The 24,834-nt window shown below is 43.5% G+C and overlaps 3 protein-coding genes across 3 annotated transcripts in view; all 3 read left to right on the forward strand.

The window, feature by feature from the left end:
* LOC139950004 (uncharacterized) overlaps positions 1 to 12,188 on the forward strand; it is a 40,283-nt gene extending 28,095 nt beyond the window's left edge. Inside the window, exons 16-17 of the mRNA XM_071948623.1 lie at positions 8,983 to 9,068; positions 10,284 to 12,188. Coding sequence (XP_071804724.1) covers positions 8,983 to 9,068; positions 10,284 to 10,461 — 264 coding nt within the window. The 3' untranslated portion in view covers positions 10,462 to 12,188. The remainder of the gene's footprint in view (positions 1 to 8,982; positions 9,069 to 10,283) is intronic.
* A 6,026-nt stretch (positions 12,189 to 18,214) lies between these two features.
* LOC139950054 (uncharacterized) lies at positions 18,215 to 24,342 on the forward strand. Its single transcript, XM_071948687.1, is given in 2 exon segments — positions 18,215 to 19,396; positions 22,331 to 24,342. Coding segments are annotated over 2 exon segments (3,174 nt in total). The 3' UTR covers positions 24,323 to 24,342.
* Positions 19,397 to 20,791, forward strand: LOC139950006 (piggyBac transposable element-derived protein 4-like). Its single transcript, XM_071948625.1, has one exon. It carries the CDS (start codon positions 19,998 to 20,000, stop codon positions 20,562 to 20,564), a length of 567 nt encoding a protein of 188 aa, XP_071804726.1. The 5' UTR covers positions 19,397 to 19,997; the 3' UTR covers positions 20,565 to 20,791.
* Positions 24,343 to 24,834: the final 492 nt, after the last annotated feature.

The following is a 24,834-nucleotide window of genomic DNA, read 5'->3' on the forward strand; positions in this document are numbered from 1 at the left end:
CATACATAAAAACCAACCATAGTAGAAGCAAACAATGTAGCTGTTGAACACCAACCACAGTATATATTTGAAACTGTAATTTCCTGCGGATAAGATGCACCTTTTCAACCTGTCATAGGTCAAACAAAATCTGTGTGTACTATCTTCTGATGCGCCTTGTGTGATATCAAAGCCAAATGCCTCGTCATCTAATTAGTGACACGCATGAATGGATTAACGAGATTCCCACTGTCCCTATCTACTATCTGAAAGCGAGCTAGAGACCGTGGTAAGTTACACTGTTCCCTATCGAGAAACAGCATGTGCTCGATGCCACGAACTCTTCCCAGCTCAAAAACGTCTAGTGGACCACTATTAGTCACATCACCCGAAAGTGGCTGTTCTGGGAGAATGCTGGAGGTGCGGAGGAAGATACAAGAAGTTCCAAGCACTTGCCTGCCATGCAGGTAAATGCCAGGGAAAAACCCAAACCCCAACCCCACTCCCGTTCCCTTGTAAGATCTGCAGCCAATCCTTCAGATCTAAGATTGGACTGGGCCAACACGAGCGCCACCAACATCCCAATCATAGAAATGAAGAACGGCTGTGTAAAAGGGCCGCCGATGCAACCAGAAAGAGGCAAACAAGAGCAACGACAACCAACTCGATACAGGCGAGGGTTCAAGTCTGGACCGAGGAGGAAGTCTATCGCCTCGGGGAATTGGAGAAGCAGTTTGCGGGCGAAAAATACATCAACAAATGCATAGCTGAGTACCTGCCGGGGAAGACTTACAAGCAGATCAGTGACAAGCGTCGCGGTCTGAAACGGACAAACCAACAGGTGCCTATACAGCCCAAAACAAGGGCAGCGGTCCCGGTGCCGACACCGACGTCAGCACTAAACACAAAGGCATACCTGGAATTCGTAGGTCTAAACCCGGAGACTCAGATGGGCAAATGCATTGCCAAGGAAGCTCGATCTAGCGAGGCCTCAAATTGGCAAGAGATCGAAGCGGAAAGTACACGGCTACTCAACAACAAGACCTCAACAACAAGACCTCTAAGAAACCGCGATCGGGAAGGGCGAAGAATAACAAGCGGAAAGTTGATGTACGAGAAGGAGCAAACACCGGCAAATCCAACCCCAAACGAGCAGGAAAGAAAAGTGAGTACAAACGGGTTCAGAGCCTCTACAAGTTCAAGAAGAAGATACTAGTAGTGGAAATCTTGGATAATAAAGTCCGCGAGAAGTGCAAACTCGACCCGAAGGAAGTCGAAGACTTCTACAGGGAAAAACTGGAGGAAACTCCTGAGATTGCAGGGCTCGAGGACTGGAGTGGCATTAAGATTTCCATAGGTGCTGAAGAACCATCCGTACTCACCGAACCAGTACCGTATTTTCTTGCGGATAAGACGCTCGGCGGACAAGGCGCAGGACGCTAAAATGACCAAAAAAAATTCAAACGTCAGCAGACAAGGCGCACCGTCGCACAAGGCGCACGTTTAACCGCACACAAAAGAACACCTGGCGCCACCCGGTGTCGGTACATTGACACAAAGACGTAATTTGTTTCCTTTTTGAGCGTTCCGAAGCATGAATTAAACCGTAACCACCATTTGTTGGCTTGTAAAAATTGATACCGACCTTCATCCATTCAACCAACATTGCCGTTGTTTTAATAAAATAATGTGAAGTCCATCCAAATCAACGGCAAGAAACGATGATCCACGCATTGTCGGAAGATTATTGCAACACGAACCCAGGCCCTCCTTGCCTGACCATCTGACGTCCCACATAGAGGATCCTTGCTGATACAGGCAGGTAACAAGTCTAAGTCATCCGATCCAGAAAATGTTGCGCCCTCTACCGGTGACAAATACCCAAACTGGCGTGCTATTGCAACAATACCGGGGAAGACGTAACAAAATGTTTCATGACATATATTTGTTGAAGTGTTTGTAATATTTTTGTAGTTGTTGAATTATTTCCTATCTTGTTCAAAAGATTTTGTATTCAAGGATCACTTTTTATTTTACAAAATGAAATAAACGAAACAGACACATGATTCATATTTTTATCTCGTTTGATTTTGTTTTTCCCGTAACACCAATAACAGGGCATAAGAAATTGTTTCATTATATTATTTTGTATATTAAAGGTTTTGCAATTCAAATTATATTTTAGTTAAAGTTCGTTTGATTTATTTCAAACTAGCAATTTGTTAATCTTTTTCAAAAGATATTTGTTTAAGACACCCCCTTCTTTAATAGTGTAAGTTTTATTTTGATAAAATAAATAAACGAAACAGACACATGAATTATCTCTTTTCTCGTGTGGTCGTCCTGAAAAGGACGTTTGGTTTTGTTAATTCTTCAAGATTTAATTGAAGCTGTATATCAGGTGGCTTGTGGAGAGAATCCGTCTGATTTCATCTTCATCTTCAGACTTGCAGAAAAAACCAACAGCACACCTTTGAGCTACACCAAAACGCGGTGAATGGAAAAACCTTGTTGACTTTGGTTTTAAAATAATGCAGATTGTCATGTTGATGGACAATTTTGGGTGGTCGAATACTTTGGACAAAATCTTCGCTGAATCTCTCTTCAAGCTTGCCCTCTTGACGCCTTCGCCATCTACAACTGAAACTGCATAGCAGTCTCGAAGATTGTTCTCGTCTCGACGTAATCTGTACTTTCCTCCAACGACTAAGGCATCGTAATGTGGCATACCGACAGCAAGAACCTTTTGAACTATCGTCTTCATTGTTGCTCTTGTCTTAAATTAATGAAACTGACTCACTCGTAGGTGTTTAAATACCATTACTAGGGATCCAAAGGAGGTCCAATCAGGTGCATCCTCGCTGCGCCTTGCGTTATGGTTGGTCATTTAGTTTCCAGAAGAGTAACTTCCAGATTAACCAATCAGGTGCATCCTCGCCGCGCCTTGTGTTATGGTTGGTCATTTAGTTTCCAGAAGAGTAACTTCAAGATTAACCAATCAGGTGCATCGTAGCTGCTCCTTGCGTTATGGTTGGTCAACAAAACAAGCCGCTAGGATCCTCCATTTCTAAATAAAAAAGACCGGACATCTCAAGGTGGCTATCTTTTTTTCAAAAAGTTATTTTGCTACAAGTTAAACCTCTGTTCCGAAATGGATTCACGAAGAGCGAGCTACACCACTGAGTTCAAGCTTATTGCTGTTGGTTACGCCGAGCAACATGGCAATCGGGCAGCTGGACGGGAGTACGGGATAGACGAGTCCATGGTTCGAAAGTGGAGAAAGACCAAAGTGGCATTAGAAAAAACACCGAGAAACAAGAGGGCCAACCGGATGGGCCGAACCAAGTTTCCCGACCTAGAAACGCAGTTGGCGCAGTTTGTCAGAGATAGGCGAAACAGCGGGAGGGCAGTAACTACTGTCATGATAAGACGGCAGGCCAGACACTTCGCAAAGGAGCGGGGTTTGGTGGAGTTTGTCGGTGGCCCGAGTTGGTGCCATCGGTTCATGAGACTGACTGGTTTGTCCATCCGGACCCGCACTACTGTTGGACAGAAAACGCCAGATGACTGGGAAGAGAAGATGGCCAACTTCAATGTCTTCACCGATCGGAACATCAAGCGTCTGGACCTCAGCAATGACAAGGTCATCAACATGGACGAGGTTCCGATGACTTTCGACGCGCCGATGACCCGGACAGCAACCAGCAAAGGCGAGAAGACGGTGACCATTACCACAACTGGCCATGAGAAAACCAGTTTCACTGTGGTACTGGCCTGCACTGCCAGTGGGAAGAAATTGAAGCCGATGCTGATTTTCAAGCGGATAACGAAAATTAAGGAGAAGCTGCCATCGGGTGTGGTCGTGCTGTGCAACAAGAAAGGTAAGTTAATATCATATTATCAAAATCTAGCATAAATCACATGTGCAAGAGATCCGCATTTATGGCTAAATTTTTTTTCTGATTGCAAAGTAAACACAACTGTTATTCTTTGATTTCAAAAAGTTACTTGATCAGATTATTAAAAAATTAGTGAATCTCATTCATTTTTTTGTTCCGGTTGCAAAGTAAAAACTTTATTAAACTGTTTCAACTTTAAAACGTTCGCGCTATAAATTCCCGCCCCCCCCCCCCAATAACAATAATCGACTTTTTAATAGTTACAAGTTTATTGCTTGTTGTATATATGTACCCTGTGTTTTAAATTAATTTTTCTTTGTTTGCAGGCTGGATGAACACCGACGTCATGAAGGAATGGGTCGAGAAGTGTTTCAAGGGGCGACCAGGGTCCTTCTTCGAGAAGAAGTCCATGCTCATCCTTGACTCCATGACAGCCCATAAAGACGAAGGTGTTCGGGAGCTACTCAAGAAGGAGCACGACACAATCCTGGCAGTCATCCCAGGTGGGATGACAAAGAAGCTGCAGCCCCTCGACATCAGTGTCAACAGAGTTTTCAAGGGACACATCAGAGAAGAATGGGAGGACTGGATGTCGGAGGGGCTGCACACCTACACCGAGACCGGCCGGATGAGACGGGCGACCTTCACCGACGTTTGTGGTTGGGTTTTGCGGGCATGGACCGCCGTGAAACCCTCCACCATCATCAATGGTTTCAAGAAGGCAAATATCATCGAAGGCCCAGACATCGCTGAGGAGGAAGCACAGGAGCGTCAGTCGGCAGAGCTCGACGACGAGCTGCTGGCAATGTTTAATAGTGACAGCGAAGACGATGACTTCGACGGGTTTCCCCTGAAGAAACAAGAAAACCAAGAAACCAAGAACAAGAAACCCAATAAACCCAACCGGCTCTTTTCAGAGCCACCACATCATCAAAAAAGAGATTTAAATCATGTCGAATAAAGTCCCCCTAAGTCCCAAACAAGTCCCGAATAAAATAATGCCCAATCCCATAATACTTTTTAATAATAAAAGACTCCCTAAAGTCCCAAACACGTCAGAACAAAGTAATGCCCAATCCCATAATACTTTTTAATAATAAAAGACTCCCTTTTAGCATTAAAAACAATTCATATCCTTCTAATTATAAAAATGTTCTAATTAACACGTCTAAAAATGGCGTTAATAATTCACATTTTATAAAAAGTAGAAAAGTACCATAACATACAAATCCTATCTTTTATTTTCATAACACAATGCTACTACTTAATGATTATATTACACTAAGTTCCCAAAGCACATATCAATGACAAACGTGAGGTAATTACTCCATCCCCCACGTTAATTCAATACGTCGAATATATCTTCAATAACAACCCTCAAATTCACCATGCAATAAAGGCATTGACTGTCGAATGCATTATAGGAACGAATACCCGGCCACACAGAAAAACGTTTGTACAACGCCGCCGTCTGTGGGACCGAAAGGGCATTGTTGGAATGAAAGCACGGTCATGGGGGGATTGCGGCATTGTTGTAATGAAGGACGGTCTGGGGGGATTGCGGCATTGTTGTAATGAAGGACGGTCTGGGGGGATTGCGGCATTGTTGTAATGAAGGACGGTCTGGGGGGATTGCGGCATTGTTGTAATGAAGGGCGGGCTGGGGGGATTGCGGCATTGTTGTAATGAAGGACGTTCTGGAGGGGGGGTTTGCGGCATTGTTCGAACAAAAGTAGGGGCTCACAGTCTACTTGTTTGACTTTTCACCGCATTATTAAGTAAGGATTCGTCACACAAAGACCGTTGATTTGAACTGGACAAGAAGGTATTTATTATTTCACGCAGTCATTAGTCAAAAAAAAATCAATCGTCGGCAAACAAGGCGCACCGAAAGATAAGACGCACCGACGTCTTTGGGGTCAAAAAAGTCAGATAAGACGCGTCTTATCCGCAAGAAAATACGGTAACAGTTCTCGAAATAGTGAAAAGTCTCCATTCCATGGACTCATCAAGCGCCCCTGGTCCAGAAGGTATCACCGTCAAAGACTTGAGGTCGATGAACATGGAGACACTGTCAAACATGCTTTCAGCATGTGTCATCTCCCACCGGTGATGTGTTTATATTGTTGTTTGTAATTTGTACGTTTCTCTTACGTTTATGCTGTGTGGAAAAGTCCCCGAGAGCATAAAAGGAGCAAGATCTGTCTTGCTCCCGAAATGCGCAGAGGGACTAGACCAAATTGGAAACTGGAGACCTATCACTATCGGCTCAGTCATCATGAGACTGTTTACTAAGATCTTGACTGCTCGACTAACCAAGATAGTCAGTTTAAGTCCAAGGCAACGGGGTTCGTGGCAGCTCCGGGATGCGCCCAAAACTTGTTTTTGATCGACACCCTGGTTAAAACTGCTAAGAAACGCCGCATGCCTATATCAATGGCATTCCTCGATCTGTCTAAGGCGTTTGATACGGTAAACCACCGTCACACATACAGCGAACTAGAGAAGGCTGGGTTAGACTCGCATGTCATCAGTCTGATCAAGTCGCTGTATGACGGAAGTTTCACTGAATTCAAAGTGGGGACAGCAAGACCGGTCCCCTTTACTTCAAGAAGGGAGTCTAACAGGGAGACCCGCTCTCCCCATTGCTATTCAACATAGCAATTGACCCACTATTGAGGCGCCTAGAAGAAGAAGGGTTCTCCTTCGAGATCGATGGGGAGAGATGTTCTATCTCAGCCCTGGCTTTCGCAGATGACATTGCGATAGTTGGAAAGTCAAGTCTGGACCTACAACGATTACTCGACATTGCCGACGAATTCTGCCCAAAAACGGGGCTCTGTATGAATGTGGGAAAGTTCGCGGCTTTCCACATCCAGCCCTGGGGGAAATCAGTCACGGTCAATGGAGGGTCTTCTTGCTGCATTGGCGGCCTGCCAATCCCCTGGATCACACCCGATGAGACGACTAAATACCTGGGACTACGTGTAGGACCGTGGCGAGGCGTCAAAACGGAAGATCTGGGGGATAGGTTAAATGTTTGGATTGAGCAGATAGGAAAAGCTCCGCTTAAACCAGTCCAGAAAGTTGACTTGGTCCGTAACCATGTCACCCCGAGATTGCAGTTCCAACTGTCAATGACGCAAGCAAGCGGTAATAGTTTGCGGTCTCTTGAAAGTACAATCCGGGGGGCAGTGAATTGGATTGGTTGAAGCTCCCTCCATGTATGACTAATGGACTGATCTACTCGGCCGTCGGCGATGGCAGCCTGGGCATGGTCAGATTTGAAAAGGTGATCCCTACCTTGAGAGCCAAAGACATTATGTCGTCGACCAATAGCAAGGACCCCACCATAGCCCGTATAGGAAAAGTGGGAGTGGCACATTTGCGAAACGCTGAAGACCTGCGCGAGTTGGCTAGACCAAAGGAGTGTTGGAGGATCAAAGAACACACCGAATGGGCGGCCAAAGCGTGCCAGGGAATTGGTGCAGACGCCTGGAGGACTGATGCTGGTGGATAACTACCCCGGTATTAAGGGGACACCCGTACTGTGCAGCCCTACAGATGCGCACGAACACTTGCCCAGTACAAGAGGCGATAATGAGGGGTCGAGAGGAAGACAAGACCTGCCGGGGGTGCGACGCACCCACGGAATCTCTTTCCCACGTCTCTGGCCAATGCCCCAAAGTGCAAGGGGCGCGAATTGTGAGACACAACAAGATCTGCGACATGCTCGTTGATCGAGTAGTGGCTCACAAAACGCATAAATGGCAAGTGAGACGTGAGGTTACATGTAAGGACCAGTCGGGAGCAACAAAACGACCAGATCTGGTATTTTCGGACCATGAACATACGGTGGTGATAGACATCACCGTCCGATTCGAGAGCGGTCGAAGTCTCGAAAAAGCATATGAAGAAAAGGTCTCTAAATACCGGACCTGCGCCGAATCGTTCAAAGCCATCACCGGTACCGAAACCATAGAGTTCCATGGCCTAGTAATCGGGGCGAGAGGAGCGTGGTGTGAGGATAACGCTAAGCCTCTGGCAGCACTAGGAATAGACTGTAAATCTTTCCGCTCCCGATTATGCAATAAAGCACTACTTTAAACTCTAGACTTGCTTTATCTCTTTGGTAACCGATGAGCCCTGAGCACCGGATGAGTTCTTCACCCGACGCACGGTGGCCGATGGATGGCGCTCCCATAACCCGAAGGACATAACACACTACTAAATGAGGCAAAACCCCTGACTGTGACCTAATCCCCAACCTGGACAAAACCAAATTGTGTGACCAGCTACACTCACTCTGCGGTAAACTTTGTTACTTCAGAGGGAGCCGTTTCTCACAATGTTTTATACTATCAACCTTACCTCTCCCCATAACTCGTTACCAAGTAAGGTTTTATGCTAATAATTATTTTGAGTATTTACCAATAGTGCCTTTCAAGACAAAATCTACCTGGCATGTAGACACACTCATCATGTAACCGTGCAATGCCTCCATCTACCTGGCATGTAGACACACTCATCATGTAACCGTGCAATGCCTCCATCTACCTGGCATGTAGACACACTCATCATGTAACCGTGCAATGCCTCAAATTTACCTGGCATGTAGACACACTCATCATGTAACCGTGCAATGCCTCCATCTACCTGGCATGTAGACACACTCATCATGTAACCGTGCAATGCCTCAAATTTACCTGGCATGTAGACACACTCATCATGTAACCATGCAATGCCTCAAATCTACCTGGCATGTAGACACACTCATCATGTAACCGTGCAATGCCTCAAGTCCCAAATACTAAAATCTACCTGGCATGTAGACACACTCATCATGTAACCGTGCAATGCCTCAAGTCCCAAATACTAAAATCTACCTGGCATGTAGACACACTCATCATGTAACCGTGCAATGCCTCAAGTCCCAAATACTAAAATCTACCTGGCATGTAGACATCACACTCATCATGTAACCGTGCAATGCCTCAAGTCCCAAATACTATAGTAATCGTGGTCCCAATTCTTGTGTACTTGTAGTGACATTCTAAAAACAATATCTCTAACAACTGCTTTTATTTATCTTTGTTTAATAAAGGAAAGAACTGCATCCAAGATGTCCGCTGTACATTACCCAGCATGCAATGCTGATCATATAACCAGTGTGTCTGGAGCTGGAGATTGGTGCGTTTCTCATCAGTTCTTTTAATATTGTTTTGTCTTTTTGAACACTTCATGTATTCTTAATCAATGTTTGTATTCTTAATCAATATCTGACTGACCAATCATACAAGGTATCCATGGTTTATTGAAGAAAATGATGTCAAGAAAATGATGTGAAACTTTACGTGCAGCCGATTTCACGAAACGCTAGGATTAATCATGTCTTGAGTACTTCATCTAACTTAGGATTGGTTCAATGCGTCCTACGCCTTTGGATACAGAGTTTTTAACTCGTTCTAAGTCCTCAGATTAGTCCTAAGTTAGGAAGAGTTTGGTGAAATCGACGGCTGAAGAACTACCAAACAAGGAAGTGTTGTTTAATTTAGACTGTTCCTGACCTCTCATGTTGACTTTGCCTTTCCTTTCTTGGTGTCATACATGTCAGAGAAAAAAGACCTTGCAATTCAGTTTGTGTTTAATTGTTACTGAATACATTGAGTACTAAGCTCTAAAACCCTGATTTCACATCTTATCAGATACAACCAACCTAAGTTGATGGACTTATGCTCCACTAACTTTCCAACACTCACACAATCACCACATAATAAGAATTTTGTTAATAGATTTTCAGCTTTTTTACAAAAGGGCATTTAAGAATGGGAATAAAAGAGTAGTGACTCTGTCTTAAACAGCCGTTCAACACGAGCTGGGGGGGTGGTAAAGGACCGACCGATCCTTTATCGCACGGACACGACCCTTAATCGCACGGACACGACCCTTAATCGCACGGACACGACCCTTAATCGCACGGACACGATCCTTAATCGCACGGACACGACCCTTAATCGCACGGACACGACCCTTAATCGCACGGACACGACCCTTAATCGCACGGACACGACCCTTAATCGCACGGACACGACCCTTTATCGCACGGACACGACCCTTAATCGCACGGACACGACCCTTTATCGCACGGACACGACCCTGCCAGGTTATTGAAATTGCCATTTAAGATCTCGCTGACTACTGTTTCATTCCCTTATTGCTGTCCTTAGCACCTTGTAAACCCTTATACCTGTTATAAGGTGTTACATAATTAGTTCTCAGAATTCATAACTTCAATAACCTATCTTTCTGGGAAAGAATGTAAGCGCCTTGAGTACCCTGTTGGTAGATACATGCGCTGTATAAGACTTTGATATTATATTATTATTCTTATTATTGTTCTTTCAGTTTGACAGGGGCAATGATTGCTAGAATACTACAGCAATCTACACCTGATGATTGTATTAAATCTGGTCTACTGGCAGCTTTATGTTCAACTCAAACCGTTATGACAGTACCAGCATCAGTATCAACTATTGATGAGTTACTTGCCTCTACAATATGTCAACCCAACCGTGTCTTGTAACGAATCAGCTACATTCATCATACTGCAGAGGTTTCTTCAAAAGAACAAAACATACAATCAAGAGATTTGTTTTTACCCTTGTGTGTATAGAGCACTTTACTATACCTTATACATATTCATGACCGAGATTCGAGTTCTTACTGGTCCATTCATCATCACGTGCCAGGTGCTATTTTGGTTATTTACCAAGCTCGCAGGCATGTATTCACGCAAATGGTAATTAATGCATATAACAAGTAGAATAGCGCCCGGGCCATGTGCATGACCGGGTAGCCTAGGTGATCATCTACTTGTCATGTGCTTTACAATCGTGACTGTTCACCGGGTGTTGTAGCCTATACACACACAAACATCGCTCTATCCAACACATAAAAAAACTTATCATGATTTGACATTCGTCATTTCCCTTGTTTTCTACAGCAGTCCCGATTAGTTGGACGTGAAACAAACCTCTTATTACCCTACAATGAAACCATGGGGGTAAATTTGTCTTGAAATGTTGGGTAGGGAGACATCGGGAGTTGAATCGCTGCTGGTGCAATCTGGAAACTTCCGATACAGACTTTTGTTTTCTAATGTACTTGTCACACAGCTGCTTGCAAAGCATTATTATATTCAATTTAAAGATTATACACATTTTTTGTTTTTCGTTTCATTTCAATTCATTAATTTTAATTTATGAATATAAAAACAAGTGTAAACTGATGAATTTGTTTTAAAAACAAAAATGTTCTAGTTAAAAGTCTTAATTCACACAAGTATTTGCAATCAATCAAAACATGAAGAGTGATTTACCATAATTAATTTGCTGCTTATTTTAAACTGACTAATCATGGTAATTAAACATTTTCTTAGTATTTGTATTTGTTTTTTAATGTTTGCATAATGTTTTTGTTTATCTTTTTTCTTTTTGATGAAATAAATGAAAACTGAGACACATGTCGAAGGCAAATTGTCAAAGATCTTTGGAAACATTCAGTACAACTATCATGCTATATTTCTACAGGGAAAGAAAAGTATGTGTGGAAACATAAATACTGGAGGTTAAATAAACAGAGAAAAGAAGCAAATTACGAAACCGACTTGATATTTAAAAGGAAACACATGAGTGGTCCAGTTATTGAACATACAGGAAGGGCAATGTACTCGTTTTTTAGCTTTACTATTTTACAGAAGTCATGATATAGGAGAACGTTTCCAATTTTGGGGCAAAAGACATTGTTTTATAAACTGCAGTTTAGAGGTTTTCTCGGTCAATTTTGGCAATGAGCAGCCAATTTAACCACCAATCTATTCTATTCCGCGCGAAATTGAATGCTACTGAAAATGGTAATTCAATTTCGTTTTATGATTAGTCAAATGTAATGTTGAGTCATTTGATTTCACAAAATAATCATTCAATTTAACAATTCATCAAAGAAGCATTCAAATTCGCAGACGCTTCTTGAGGCGTGTGTGTCACGAAAAAGAGTGACGACACGCCAGATTGAAAAGAGTTTTAAAGGAATTTGACTCGACTCAAAACAAAATTGAATGGCCGAATTCTAAATTTAAAACGCAGTAACAACTGGAGAGGCAAAACAGCTTTAAAGGGAAGGTACACGTTTGGTAATTGTCAAAGACCAGTCTTCTCACTTGGTGTATCCCATCATAAGCATAACAAGCCATAAAATAACAAGCCTGTGAAAATCTGAGCTAAATTGGTCATCGAAGTTGCGAGAAAATGATGAGAGAAAAAACACCCTTGTTGGATGAATTTGTGTGCTTTCCATAGGAATAAAAGATTTCTGGAGAAGTCTTTTATTATTTTAGTGAGAAATTTATACCCCTTTCTATGCTACTTCAGAGGGAGCCATTTCTCACAATGTTTTACACTATAAACAGCTCTCCAATGCTCGTACCAAGTCAGTTTTAAAGTTAATATTTGTTTTGAGTAATAACCAAATGTGTACCTTCCCTTTAGTTCAAATGCATGAAAATGAAATTGGCTGCTCGTTTGCCGAAATTGATCGAGAAAACCTTTATTAACATACCCACACCACAGATTTTGTTTATACTTCTACATGTACCATCTGCCACATATCTGTTTAGTTATTACCATGCACGAATGTTGGTCACTTCGTACCCAAGTCATGGGGTGACGTGACTTGCACCCTGTCTTACTCTTCCCAGAAAGGCAAGTATCGCTCCTTTTTATTTAAAAGGCATTTTAATTACTTACCACTAGTTAAGTATCCCTGCACGGCGGAAGGGTTCTTCTTTTGTCCTTTTCAAATGCGAAGTGAGAAAGTTGCGCCTCAAGTGTCCAAAACAATCATAATAGAAGCTGGACCACAGTTGGTGATGAACTTTTATTCGGATCTTCCTGCATGTCGCAGTTCTTAGTGACCGTTCAAATAAATTGTTGTCGATGTCAACATGAATGACACAAATGAACAACAACCCAGGCAGAGAGTGATTGACATATTTTTTCCGTTTTTCATTGTTTTCTGTTTTGTGTTGCACAAAGAGGCTCGGGTAAGAAATGACCTAGGTACGAAATTACCTACATGAAGGAATAAATATTTAGGGTACAAAGATGAACTGTTTCGAAATGCAGTGTTGATTACAAAAATGTGGTACTTCAAAACTAAAATGCCTATTACAAAGGAACAATACTTGACCCATCTGGGAACAGAAGATTACAACAGGGTATAATGACCCTCGCGCAGGGAGGAATACAGTACACAAACTTAAATAGTCTGGTGCTCGCTCGCCCTTACAACATACACAAGTTTATTTTGCTATAATTGTGTCCCCCACAAAGTGAGGGGATGTGTCCAAAAACTGTTGGTGCCCCGTACTTGGCCATGGTGAGATTTATTTTCGAGCTGCTTCACCGAATGTTGTCGTACTAGTGGGGTCCAAATAGCCAAGATTTTAACTTAAAGGAACACGTTGCCTTGGATCGGACGAGTTGGTCTATAAAAAGCGTTTGAAACCGTTTATAATGAAATGTATATGGTTAGAAAGACGTTTTAAAAGTAGAATATACTGATCCACACAAGTATCACTCAAAAATGCACAGTTTTCTTTTTACGTCGCGAACTATCACAGTCTGCCATTTATTGGAGTCAAAATTTTGACTCCCATAAATGGCCGACCGTGTAATTGGACGAGGTAAAAAGAAAACCACGCAATTTCGAGGCATATTTGTGTAGATCATTGTATTCTACTTTTACATCGTCTTTCTAACCATATGCATTTTTTAACAAACGGTCACAAAACGCTTTTCAAAGACCAACTCAACCGATCCAAGGCAACGTGTTCCTGTAATTCCCTGACTGACACCGTGCCAATTTTTCAAGATTTTGCATGGTTCTCTGATTGTGTATCAAGTTTATAGAAAGTAAGCTTTCAGATATATTAGTTTTAGTGCTACAGAAGTATAGAAAAATGGACACCACAAAATAGTTCTGGCTGCTTTTTTAATGCAAGGAACTTCATTTGATGTGCATGCTACAGATTAAACAGGTTGAGTCAGGAATAAATGAATGAACTCCTACCATATTTACATAATATATTTTGAATATTTTTAATAATGACTCTGAAACAAAACTTCATGAAGTATTTCTATGTAATGTGTTCTTCAAGTAACAAGCAACTGTGTAAATGCCATGAGCATAATGTCAAGTTAATACAACTGAAGTGTTGGGAAATTACAACAAGTGTACTGCAATACATGGCCTATTTAATGAGTTGGGGAGAATCAAGATCTTAACCAAATTTACAGACCCCTTGCAATACACACAGCGTACTCACATGTGCCTATCCTGGGTGTCATTTTGGGTGTCAAAATTGTATACAAACATACACAAAAGAGAGTTGACACCAAAAGTTGTGCGCATTGTTTGGAGGCGCGTTCTGTATTGTGTAAGAAATCAATAGCTCCCCCTTGCGTAATGCGAAACGCTACAGCTACGCTGAGGTCATTTTTATGCACAGAGAGCAGCTATTGTCCAATGATCTGCCTCCTTTTTGAGAGTGTGCCTGTTTTTAAACGTCCAGTTAAGAACTTGTCGCTACCCTTTTATTCCCATATTAATATTCTTTATTCCGATACAAATTTAACATCTAATAAAACCGTGTATCAAGAAGAGGGGGGCTCTGAATGGCGAGTATTAGTGTTTATCACAACAAATTAATCTAATCAAGTCATTAAGCAATTTATATTTAATGCCTATGAAATACCACAAACTCTGTGGTTTTCCAAAGTTTTATTATTGAATTATCTCAGAATAAAATCCTTTCCATTGGAAGCAATCAATCAAGAGTGTTTTGTGTGATTCCATGAACAGCAAAGTGCTGGCATGATCTAGCAAACCTCATTATTGGCTTTATTTAATACTTTTCTAGAATTGTTACAAAATCAGGGACGATTTCTTCGCTTTCAATTGGAAATCGTTTTTTGTTGTTAACCCAAAACAAAACTTTTTTTTCACTTGAACAAAACAACATATTCTGCAAATGGATAGAGCATGGTATGATGTTTGTCCTTTATACTGGGTCGTTACATATACAGGTTAATATGTACATGTTTACTGCCTTTATGGACATACAATTTTGATTGGAGAACCCAAGAAGCTTTTTCGTACTTTTTCGAGCAGTTTTAATCAGAAACAGACCTGTGTTTCGTGAAACTACACTATGTGTAGGATCATTTGCCATTCCCTGTAAATAACACTAAAACTTACAAAAGCTGTCAACTTACAAAAGCTGTCAACTTACATACATGTAATGTACCTATCATTCATGACCAATGTTCAATTATTGATAAATACAATAGACCCATCCATTAAGCTCCGCCTCATTGCGTATTGACCAATCACAACCCATTGCGCCTCCAAAAGTCCGACAAAATAAGGTCCGACACGCAAGCGGCATGGGCGGAGCCTAATGGATCAGTCTATTGATAAAGCTCATATCATTAGCCAGGTGGAGATCATATTATTGGCTTTTGGTTTTCTGGAAATACTGTAAATAAAATATGCGCTCTCGAACAGGCTGGTCCTTGAGAGAGCGCAATACAAGTTCAACAGCTAGACATGAAAGGTTATACAGTTGACAATATCAAAGCGCTACATGAACGACCATGCCTGAAAAGGTTGCCCTGTGTGACACAACTGTAAGTTAAAACCCTAACCACCCCAGGCCTAGCTAACTCATAAATCTAGATTAACTTATGGCAAACGTGCCTTCTCACACTCTGCTGCTGAACTTTGGAACAATCTCCCAATTAATGTCCGTAAATCTTCTTGTGTTGTTATTTATAAGAAAAAACTTTAAAATTATCTCTTTCCTCAAGTTTTGGAAAAGCGCATTATAAATATCTTTTATTATTATTATTATTAAAATCAAACAGATTGAATTTGTTGCACTTGTTTGGTTTAGTACTGTGAAAGTTGGGATATGATGGTCTAGGTGATGTGTACTATCAATGAAGTGAGGGGGTGTGACAGAGTGTGATGGAATGGGTACTGTGGACTTGCAATTACCCTGGTGGACTGTGATGGGTTTGGTATGGTGGGAGTTGTTATGTGCCACCCGTTTGACTTTGATGGAGTGGTTGATTGTATTACGGTGATGGGGGTTTTCAGGGCAAGGAGATGGAAAAAACTGATAAAGGCATGTGGTGTGAATATGTGTACATGTGGTGTATTGATGACCCCATTGTTTCTTACAATGGCAGGCCCAACCATTTCAGTGCGGGGTTGACTAGTTTCTGTGAATTAAATATCACATGATTTATTGTAATTTTAGTAGCATTGTCATATAATAACAATATTTCCTATTTAAATGGTAAGTACGTATTATGTAATTTTATGTGATAATTACCATAACTAAGACACCTAGGGCTATATAAGTGGCTGTTTCTTGAGGCTCATCCCCAGTCACACATTGACTAAACAAAAGCTAGTCACCATGACATGTAGAGAGGTTGAGAATCTTCAGTTCAGTCTGACAGTGGAAGAGCGAGACATGTTCGTCCAGTCATCTTCTTCGATAATGACCCGGCAGGAGAAAAAAGGAGAGGAGACGGGAGAGAAGAGAGGAGGCAAGGGGAAACGAAAGGGGAAAGGCAAGGCCCGCCTTCCCACCGCCAAAGACCCGGCTAGGATGGATAGACTTCTCAAAGAAAAGAACAGCCGCTTGAGAGCAGCCATCAGGTCAAGCATGGAAGATGCGGGCATGAGGATGGGGAGGTCTTACAGAGCCCTGGTGGAGACATCGGAGAGCGAGGAGGAAGCTTTCCTCGACCAGGCTGTGGCAGAGGCAAGAGGCAGTTCACCCTTCACCCTGGCTGCCGAATGTGGTGGGGACAGCTTTGAGGCTGAAGACAGCTTTGAGACAGGAGGGGATGAGGGAGAGGATTTGGTGGACGAGCCATGTACTTCCAAGAAGATGGAAAAGAAGAAGAACAAGCCAAGGAAGAAAACACCGGCCCCTGCTGATTCCTACAGCTCGCAGACGGGAGGGGACAGCTTTGAGACAGGAGGTGATGAGGGAGAGTATTCGGTTGACGTGCCACCTGCTGATTCCTGCAGCTCCCAGACTGAAGGGGAAGGGGGAGAGGACTCCATCGAGCCACAAACTTCTTCCAAGAAGAAACATAAGAAGAAGAGGAAGCAAACACACGCCCCGGTTGACTCAGACGGCGACCCTGATCCCCCCTCCGCCTACCAGAGGGACTATGCGCCGGAAGCCCAGGGTTGGACCCGCCATCTGGAGAATATCCAAGTCCACAGTTTCAAGGGGAGAAAACCCAGAGGCCCAACGTTCGGGAAGAAGTCAACACCAGTGAAGTACTTCTTGAAGCTTTTTCCGCTGCTTCTCATGACATCGATAGTCAAGTGGACTAACACCAAGTTGAAAGCCCGGAGACTACCACTCACTTCCCTACCAGAGGTATCTAAATCGTTTCCAAATTAACATCAAAACCCTATCAATCCTTAACCCTACAAAATCAAACAGGCTAAAGTGTTTAACTTTGATAGATCAGGTATGGCCCAGTTAAGATTGGGTGTTTGATTCTGTGGGGTTGTGTATCATTGCTATTTAGCAGTGCTGTTGAGATTTGATTGAATGGGTATGGTGTATGTGTCAAATGTAGTGTCTGGCATTGCTCTATCCTCCAAGGTCTACTGATGTGTAATTTTGTTTGATTGGGGAAGGTTGAGGTGATTAGTATTAGGGTATGTGTGGGGATGGTGTGTGGGAGGGTATGTGTGGGGATGGTGTGTGGCTTGTAGCAAACAAGTCACCAGGGTGACTGGTGGTAGTTAAGATTTATGTGTGCTTGTCCTTTTTTCTTGCCATAGGTCTTGCAAATGTTTACTTTGTAATAAACAATGCATAAGGCAGGTGGATGGACTCTACCATTGAAATGTAGGTAGTTTCAAAAAGTAATTGTACTTTTTATTTGTTATTGTTATCTAAAAAAGCATATTTCACAAATTTGTATAAAATGTTACATAATCTAAGTACTGTGATGTAATAGTTATGAATTAAAATTTCAATAACAATGGCACCATTTCCTATAAATATGAGGGTTTTCTGAGCTTCATCACCCAGTCTGTAAGTGACTACAGTGATAACAACATGACAGCTCGTGAAGCCAGATTGCTACAGCAGAGTTTGAGAAGTGAGGAAGTGGATGGGTTTGTAGAGTCCATGATTGGAAGGAAGAAAACCGAGAGACAGCGCCAGAGTGAGGATGAAGGAATGGTCAAGGGAAAGAAAGGAGGAGGAAAGGGGGGAGGAGGAAAGGGGGAAGAAAGGAAAAGGCAAGATCAAGGTTTGTCGACCAAGGGAGACACAAAAAGCAAAGTTGGATCGACTCTACAAGGAGGAGTGTGATGGGCTTCGCCAAGCAATTCGTGATAGTGTAAAGAGCAGTGGCATATCTATGTCCAGAGGAAGGTATCGAGCCCTTGCTGAGACCTCTGAGAGTGAGGAAGAAGAGTACCTTGACAGAGCAGTGGCAGAGGCAACAGGATCGCTCCCAGCTTGTTGTGATGAGCAAGCAGATGCCATGGAGGGCGAGGAGACAGGAGATGAGACAGGAGATGAGACAGGAGAAGAGAGGAGGGAAACTTCACTGATAGAGACGGGAGACAGTGAGGAGACAGGAGAGGAGGAGAACAGGAGAGAAACCGTCACTGAAGATGGGGGAAGAGAAGAGTAGGAGACTGCCGAGGAAGATGAAACTGGACCATCCACACGACCACCAAAGACCAAAACCCCCAGAAAAAAGACCAAGCAAGCTCCGCTACCCGACTCCGACAACGACCCAGACCCGCCATTCGCCTACCAAGAGGACTATGCCCCTGATGAAGCTGGTTGGACGAGAACCCTTGAGGACGTCCGCGTCAGATCGTTTAGAGGCAAGAAACCCCATGGGCCAAAGTTTTCGAAGAAAGCGTCGCCGCTAAAGTATTTTTTGAAGTTTTTTCCTTTGGCTTTATTTACAATGATCGTCACTTGGACCAACAAGAGCTTACGCAAAGGCAGGCAGCGACCAACATCTCTTCAAGAAATTAGAGCTTGGGTAGGGATTCACCTGATGATGGGCATGGTCAAAATCAACAATTACAAAGACTACTGGTCATCTCATCCTGGGCTGCGCAACAAGCTGATATCACAGACCATGAAGCGCCATCGATTTGATGCCCTCAGTCAGCACATCTCCTGCAATGACCCGGACAAAAATCCAGATCTGATACGTGACAAAGTTCATCGCTACCATGCCAAGAAGAAATCCCCACTTCATCCAATCCTGCTTGCATGGGACAAGGTGCGTCGAAAATGTCTAAGAAACTACAAACCACACTGGGAGCTGAGTCTCGACGAGGCCATGGTGAAATACCGAGGTTTTAAAGCCAGTGTAAAGGAAGTGTAAGGAGTATGATGGGTTGTGTGTTGTACCAGTATATGCTGTTGGAGTATGATGGGTTGTGTGCTGTACCAGTTATAAGCTGTTGGAGTATGATGGGTTGTGTACTGTACTATAGTACATATGTAAGCTGTTGGAGTATGATGGGTTGTGTACAGTACCAGTATATAAGCTGTTGGAGTATGATGGGTTGTGTACTGTACCAGTATAAAGCTGTTGGAGTATGATGGGTTGTGTGCTGTACCAGTATATAAGCTGTTGGAGTATGATGGGTTGTGTACTGTACTATAGTACATAAGCTGTTGGAGTATGATGGGTTGTGTACTGTACCAGTATATAAGCTGTTGGAGTATGATGGGTTGTGTGCTTTACCAGTATAAAGCTGTTGGAGTATGATGGGTTGTGTACTGTACTATAGTACATAAGCTGTTGGAGTATGATGGGTTGTGTACAGTACCAGTATATAAGCTGTTGGAGTATGATGGGTAGTGTACTGTACCAGTACATAAGCTGTTGGAGTATGATGGGTTGTGTACTGTACTATAATACATAAGCTGTTGGAGTATAAGGACTGCCTTTAGACTTCACTGCGAAGAACGGGAACATGAAGCTGAAGAGGATGAACCGTGAACCCAGAGGCACATTTTACACCCGGCAGAATGGCCAACTCACCGCAACCGTGTGGAAAGACAGTAGAGTCATGATGCTTCTCTCCACTGGACACCAGGGCTGGAGGGATCCCACCAACCTCACTCTCAAGCGAAAGTGCCCAGATGAGGCAACCGGCCGACTCAAACCTAGGACAGTCCCTGCTCCTTCTCAAGCTGTGGATTACACTAAGTCGATGGGCGGCGTGGACCGAGGGGATCAGCTGCGGTCCTATCACACCTGTGCCCGGAAGTCTCAACTGTGGTGGCGCTCCATTTTGTATATTCTAATCGACATCACCAGAGTCAATGCTTGGCTGTCTTACAAACACCACCACCCAGCCATTGACAGTGAAACCGACAGCGACAGTTCAGAGCCGGAGCCAGAGAACACCCCAAAGATGACGTCCAAGTTTGTCGAGGAAGTGGCGACCAGCCTCATCGAGGGATACTCTAAAGGCACCACTCCACGGCAGTTCAGCGGCTCAAAACCGGTACCAGCCCACAACAGTGGAGGGCACTAATCCACGAAGATGCCTGGGAAGAACGCCAGATGGTGCCGATGGTGTAGACAACAGAACATCACTACCAAGTCAGGGCTGCCCAAACAACCAGAAGAGGATGTCCAGTTTGTGGGGTCAACCTCTGCCCAGGGGAGTGTTTCCTGAAGTACCACTCGGCAGGCCTCAAAGAAACAAACACCACTTCAAGCTCGACCGTGTAGTCACCGAGATCTTCAAACGAAGCCTCACTTCCCCCTCCACTCATTCACCAAAAAGATCTAAAAAGATAAAAAAAAAAAGAAAAAAAAAAAAAAAAAAAAAAAAGGCGATGATGGCAGTTATATTGTGAACCACCAGGTGTGGTGGTACCAGTTCCCCAATTCTAGGGTAGAGCAAAAGTGATTTGCTACTGCGCTGAGCCCCCCTAAAGAAAATTAAAAAAAAAAACTTAACAAATAATAATTGTTGCGTTTTGATAGGTTTGGTCCTATAGGGCTAATATAGTCAAGTAAAACACATTACGAAAGAACCCACTCAATCATAGTCCAACAGCACTGAACTGTTGGATAATGATAGGTTGTGTACTCTTCCAGTACATAAGCTGTTGGAATATGATGGGTTGTGTACTGTTGTAATAAGTAACCTGTTGGAGTTTGATGGGTTTTGAATGCATTCTGGTACAAATGCTTAGGGGGTTAGGGTTTCTAATGGCCCCAAATCACTCAAAGTCAATTGGTGGAATATGGTTGATCCCAAATCACTCAAAGTCAATTGGTGGAATATGGTTGATTTGTAAGATTTGATACACCACAATGTTGTACCATTTGGTTGATGTTAAAACCCTAACCACCCCAGGCCAGCCAAAATCAAACAGATTGTTTTGTTGGAATTTGGGTGGTTTAGTACTGTGACAGCTGGATTTGCTGTTGGACTATGGATGGTCGAGTACCAATGAGTCAAGGTACTACTAATGGACTTTGGCTGAGTGTGGAAGGTGGTAGTGTGTAGTTTCCAACAGTGTTGGACTTTGGCTGAGTGTGGAAGGTGGTAGTGTGTAATATGCAGTGTTGGACTTTGGCTGAGTGTGGAAGGTGGTAGTGTGTAATATGCAGTGTTGGACTTTGACTGAGAATTAGGGGATGCATGTACACCATGGAATTGACATGGTTCAGTGGGTACACTTTGACCTCTATTGGGAGGGACTAGTTCCAGTGGTTAAGTGCTTTGTCGGGTGCACTTAATTACCATTATCTAAACATGGACAACCTGCTGTTATAATAAACAAATGATAAAGGCAGTTATTGTTCTCAGGTATCTTTGTCATTGCACATAGCACAATACTACTAGAACATACCATTTATGCCATGGGGTGTTTTAGTTTTTGCAGAACTTTATTGTATTTGTTAAACAGCAATTAAAATATGAAAAGAGCTGTATTATATTTGATATGAATAGAACACGAAGTAGTTATGATGTAATGTTACATAATTATTAGAATAACAGTAGCAATATTTGCTATAAATAAGGGTGTTTACTGAGTATCGTCCCCAGTCTCACATTGGCTGACCAAGATGACCTCTCGAGAAGTGAGAAATTTACAACAGAGTTTGAGCACAGGAGAGGCAGAGACATTTGTCGGCTCCATGATGGGGAAGAGAACGAGAAAAACGACCCATGAGAGCAGAGATAAAGGAGAGAAGAAGATGCAGGGATAAGTGAAAGATGGAAAGAAGAAAGGGAAGGGGAAAGTGAAGCCCACACTTAGCTGCACTGCGCTCCGAAGACAGGACGACGAAACGATGAGGAGTGCCCTGAGATACAGTGCGAGAGAGGCTGGTGTTACCATGGCCAGAGGGTACCGGGCCATAGTGGAAACATCAGAGTCTGAGGAGGAGGAATTCCTGGACAGGGCCATGGCTGAGGCAAGAGACAAGTCTCCATGCTGTGAAGAGGAGTCGGCCATGGAAGAAGAAGAGGCTAGGCCTGATGACACTGGATCGGACGAGGGAAACAGTGGAGATGAAGGGGGTGCAGGGCCCGTACAAAAGCCACGACAAAAGCGGAAAAAGAAGACCTTCATCGAGCCAGACTCGGACGATGACCCGGACCCTCCATCTGTATACCAAGAAGACCATGCACCAGATGAGGGAGGCTGGACAAGATCACTAGAAGACGTCAACATCCGCAACTTCAAGGGGAAACGACCTACCGGACCCACCTTCAAGAAGAAGACGGCGCCAATCAACTACTTTTTGAAGTTTTTCCCCCTCTCTCTCCTTCAAATGGTGGTGACGTGGACCAACGTAAACCTCGCTGCCAGCCACAAGTTTCGCACCACCATTCATGAGGTCAAAGCGTGGTTTGGCATCCACATGTTGATGGGCCTTGTCAAGATCAACGACTACAAGAACTATTGGTCAACTCATCCCGGGCTCCAGAACACACCGATTGCTACAACGATGAAGCGAAATCGGTTTGACGTCCTCAACCAGCACATCGCTTGTAATGACCCTGCAAAAGACCCTGAGCTCATCCGTGACAAGGCCCATCGATATCTAACAAAGAAGCGAAACCAACTGTACCCCCTCCAGCCTTTGTGGGACAAGATTCGTCGACGGTGCCTCAAGAACTACCGACCCAACCGTGAGCTGGCCATAGATGAGGCAATGATTCGCTACAGAGGTTTTAAAGCCAGCGTGAGGAAATTCTTCATGCCACTGAAACCGATTCGCGCTGGCTTTAAAATCTATGCTCTGGCAGAATCTTCAACCGGTTACTTCCTGAACTTCATGACGCACCCTCATGGCGACCAACCAGCAAAGATGACGGACATTGCAATGGCCGTTGCAAAGCACCACCTGAATGTGTACCACCACATCTTCACAGATAAACTGTATACTTCAGTAGGTCTTGCACGGTCGTTGCATGCCAAGCGCACATACCTCACCGGAGCCGTCAAAAGCAACAGTAAAGGACTGCCTTTGGACTTCACTAACAAGAATGGAAACATGAAGGTAAAGAGGATGAACCGGGAACCCAGAGGCACTTTCTACACCCGGCAGAATGGCCAACTCACTGCAACCGTGTGGAAAGACAGTAGAGTCATGATGCTTCTCTCCACCGGACACCAGGGCTGGAGAGATCCCACCACCCACACTCTCAAGCGAAAGTGCACAGATGAGGCAACCGGCAGACTCAAGCCTAGAACAGTCCCTGCTCCGGCTCAAGCTGTGGACTACACCAAGTCGATGGGCAGCGTGGACCGAGGGGATCAGCTGCGGTCCTATCACACCTGTGCCCGCAAATCTCAACTGTGGTGGCGCTCCATACTGTATTTTCTCATCGACATCGCCAGAGTCAATGCTTGGCTGTCATACAAACATCACTACCCAGCCATTCACAGTGAAACCAACAGCGACAGTTCAGAGTCGGAGCCAGAGATCACCCCAAAGATGACTCACGCCAAGTTTGTCTTGGAAGTAGCGACCAGCCTCATCGAGGGATATTCTAAAGGCACCACTCCACGGCAGTTTAGGGGCTCAAAACCAGTACCAGCCCACAACAGTGGAGGGCACTACTCCACGAAGATGCCTGGGAAGAACGCCAGATGGTGCCGATGGTGTAGACAACAAAACGTCACTACCAAGTCAGGGCTGCCCAAAACAACTAGAAGAGGATGTCCAGTTTGTGGGGTCAACCTCTGCCCAGGGGAGTGTTTCCTGAAGTATCACTCGGCAGGCCTCCAAGAAAGAAACACAACTTCAAGCTCGACTGAGTAGTCGCCGAGATCTTCTTCAAACGAAGCCTCACTTCCCCCTCCACTCATTCACAAAAAAGATCAAAAAAGATCAAAAAAAAAAAAAAAAAAAAAAAAAGGGCGATGATGGCAGTTATATTGTGAACCACCAGGTGTGGTACCAATTCCCCAATTCAAGGGTAGATCAATATTCATATATATGTCATGCTGTATTACATACCTTTTTTTATTGAAGAAACCTGAATGAGTAGTTTTTTACAATAGGTAATTGTCATGGTAATATTTCTTTAGAAGTTTCAAGAGCATGCTCAGCTATAAATAAGGGTGAAAATGCAAACCCACCACACTTCAATGTGCTTGCTTGTGTCATCATGACTTCAAGAGAGACAAGAATGCTACAGGAGAGTTTGACTTGTGAAGAGGGTTTAGTGTTTCAAGAAGCTGCAATGGGGAAGAGAACTGCTAGAGATCATGAGAGAGGAGTGAGGAGAGAGGAGAGGAAGAAGAAGGCTGCCGATAAGCGAAGAAGAAAGA

Source organism: Asterias amurensis, chromosome 17 (genome assembly GCF_032118995.1).
Source record: "Asterias amurensis chromosome 17, ASM3211899v1".
Taxonomy (NCBI): Eukaryota; Metazoa; Echinodermata; class Asteroidea; order Forcipulatida; family Asteriidae; genus Asterias; species Asterias amurensis.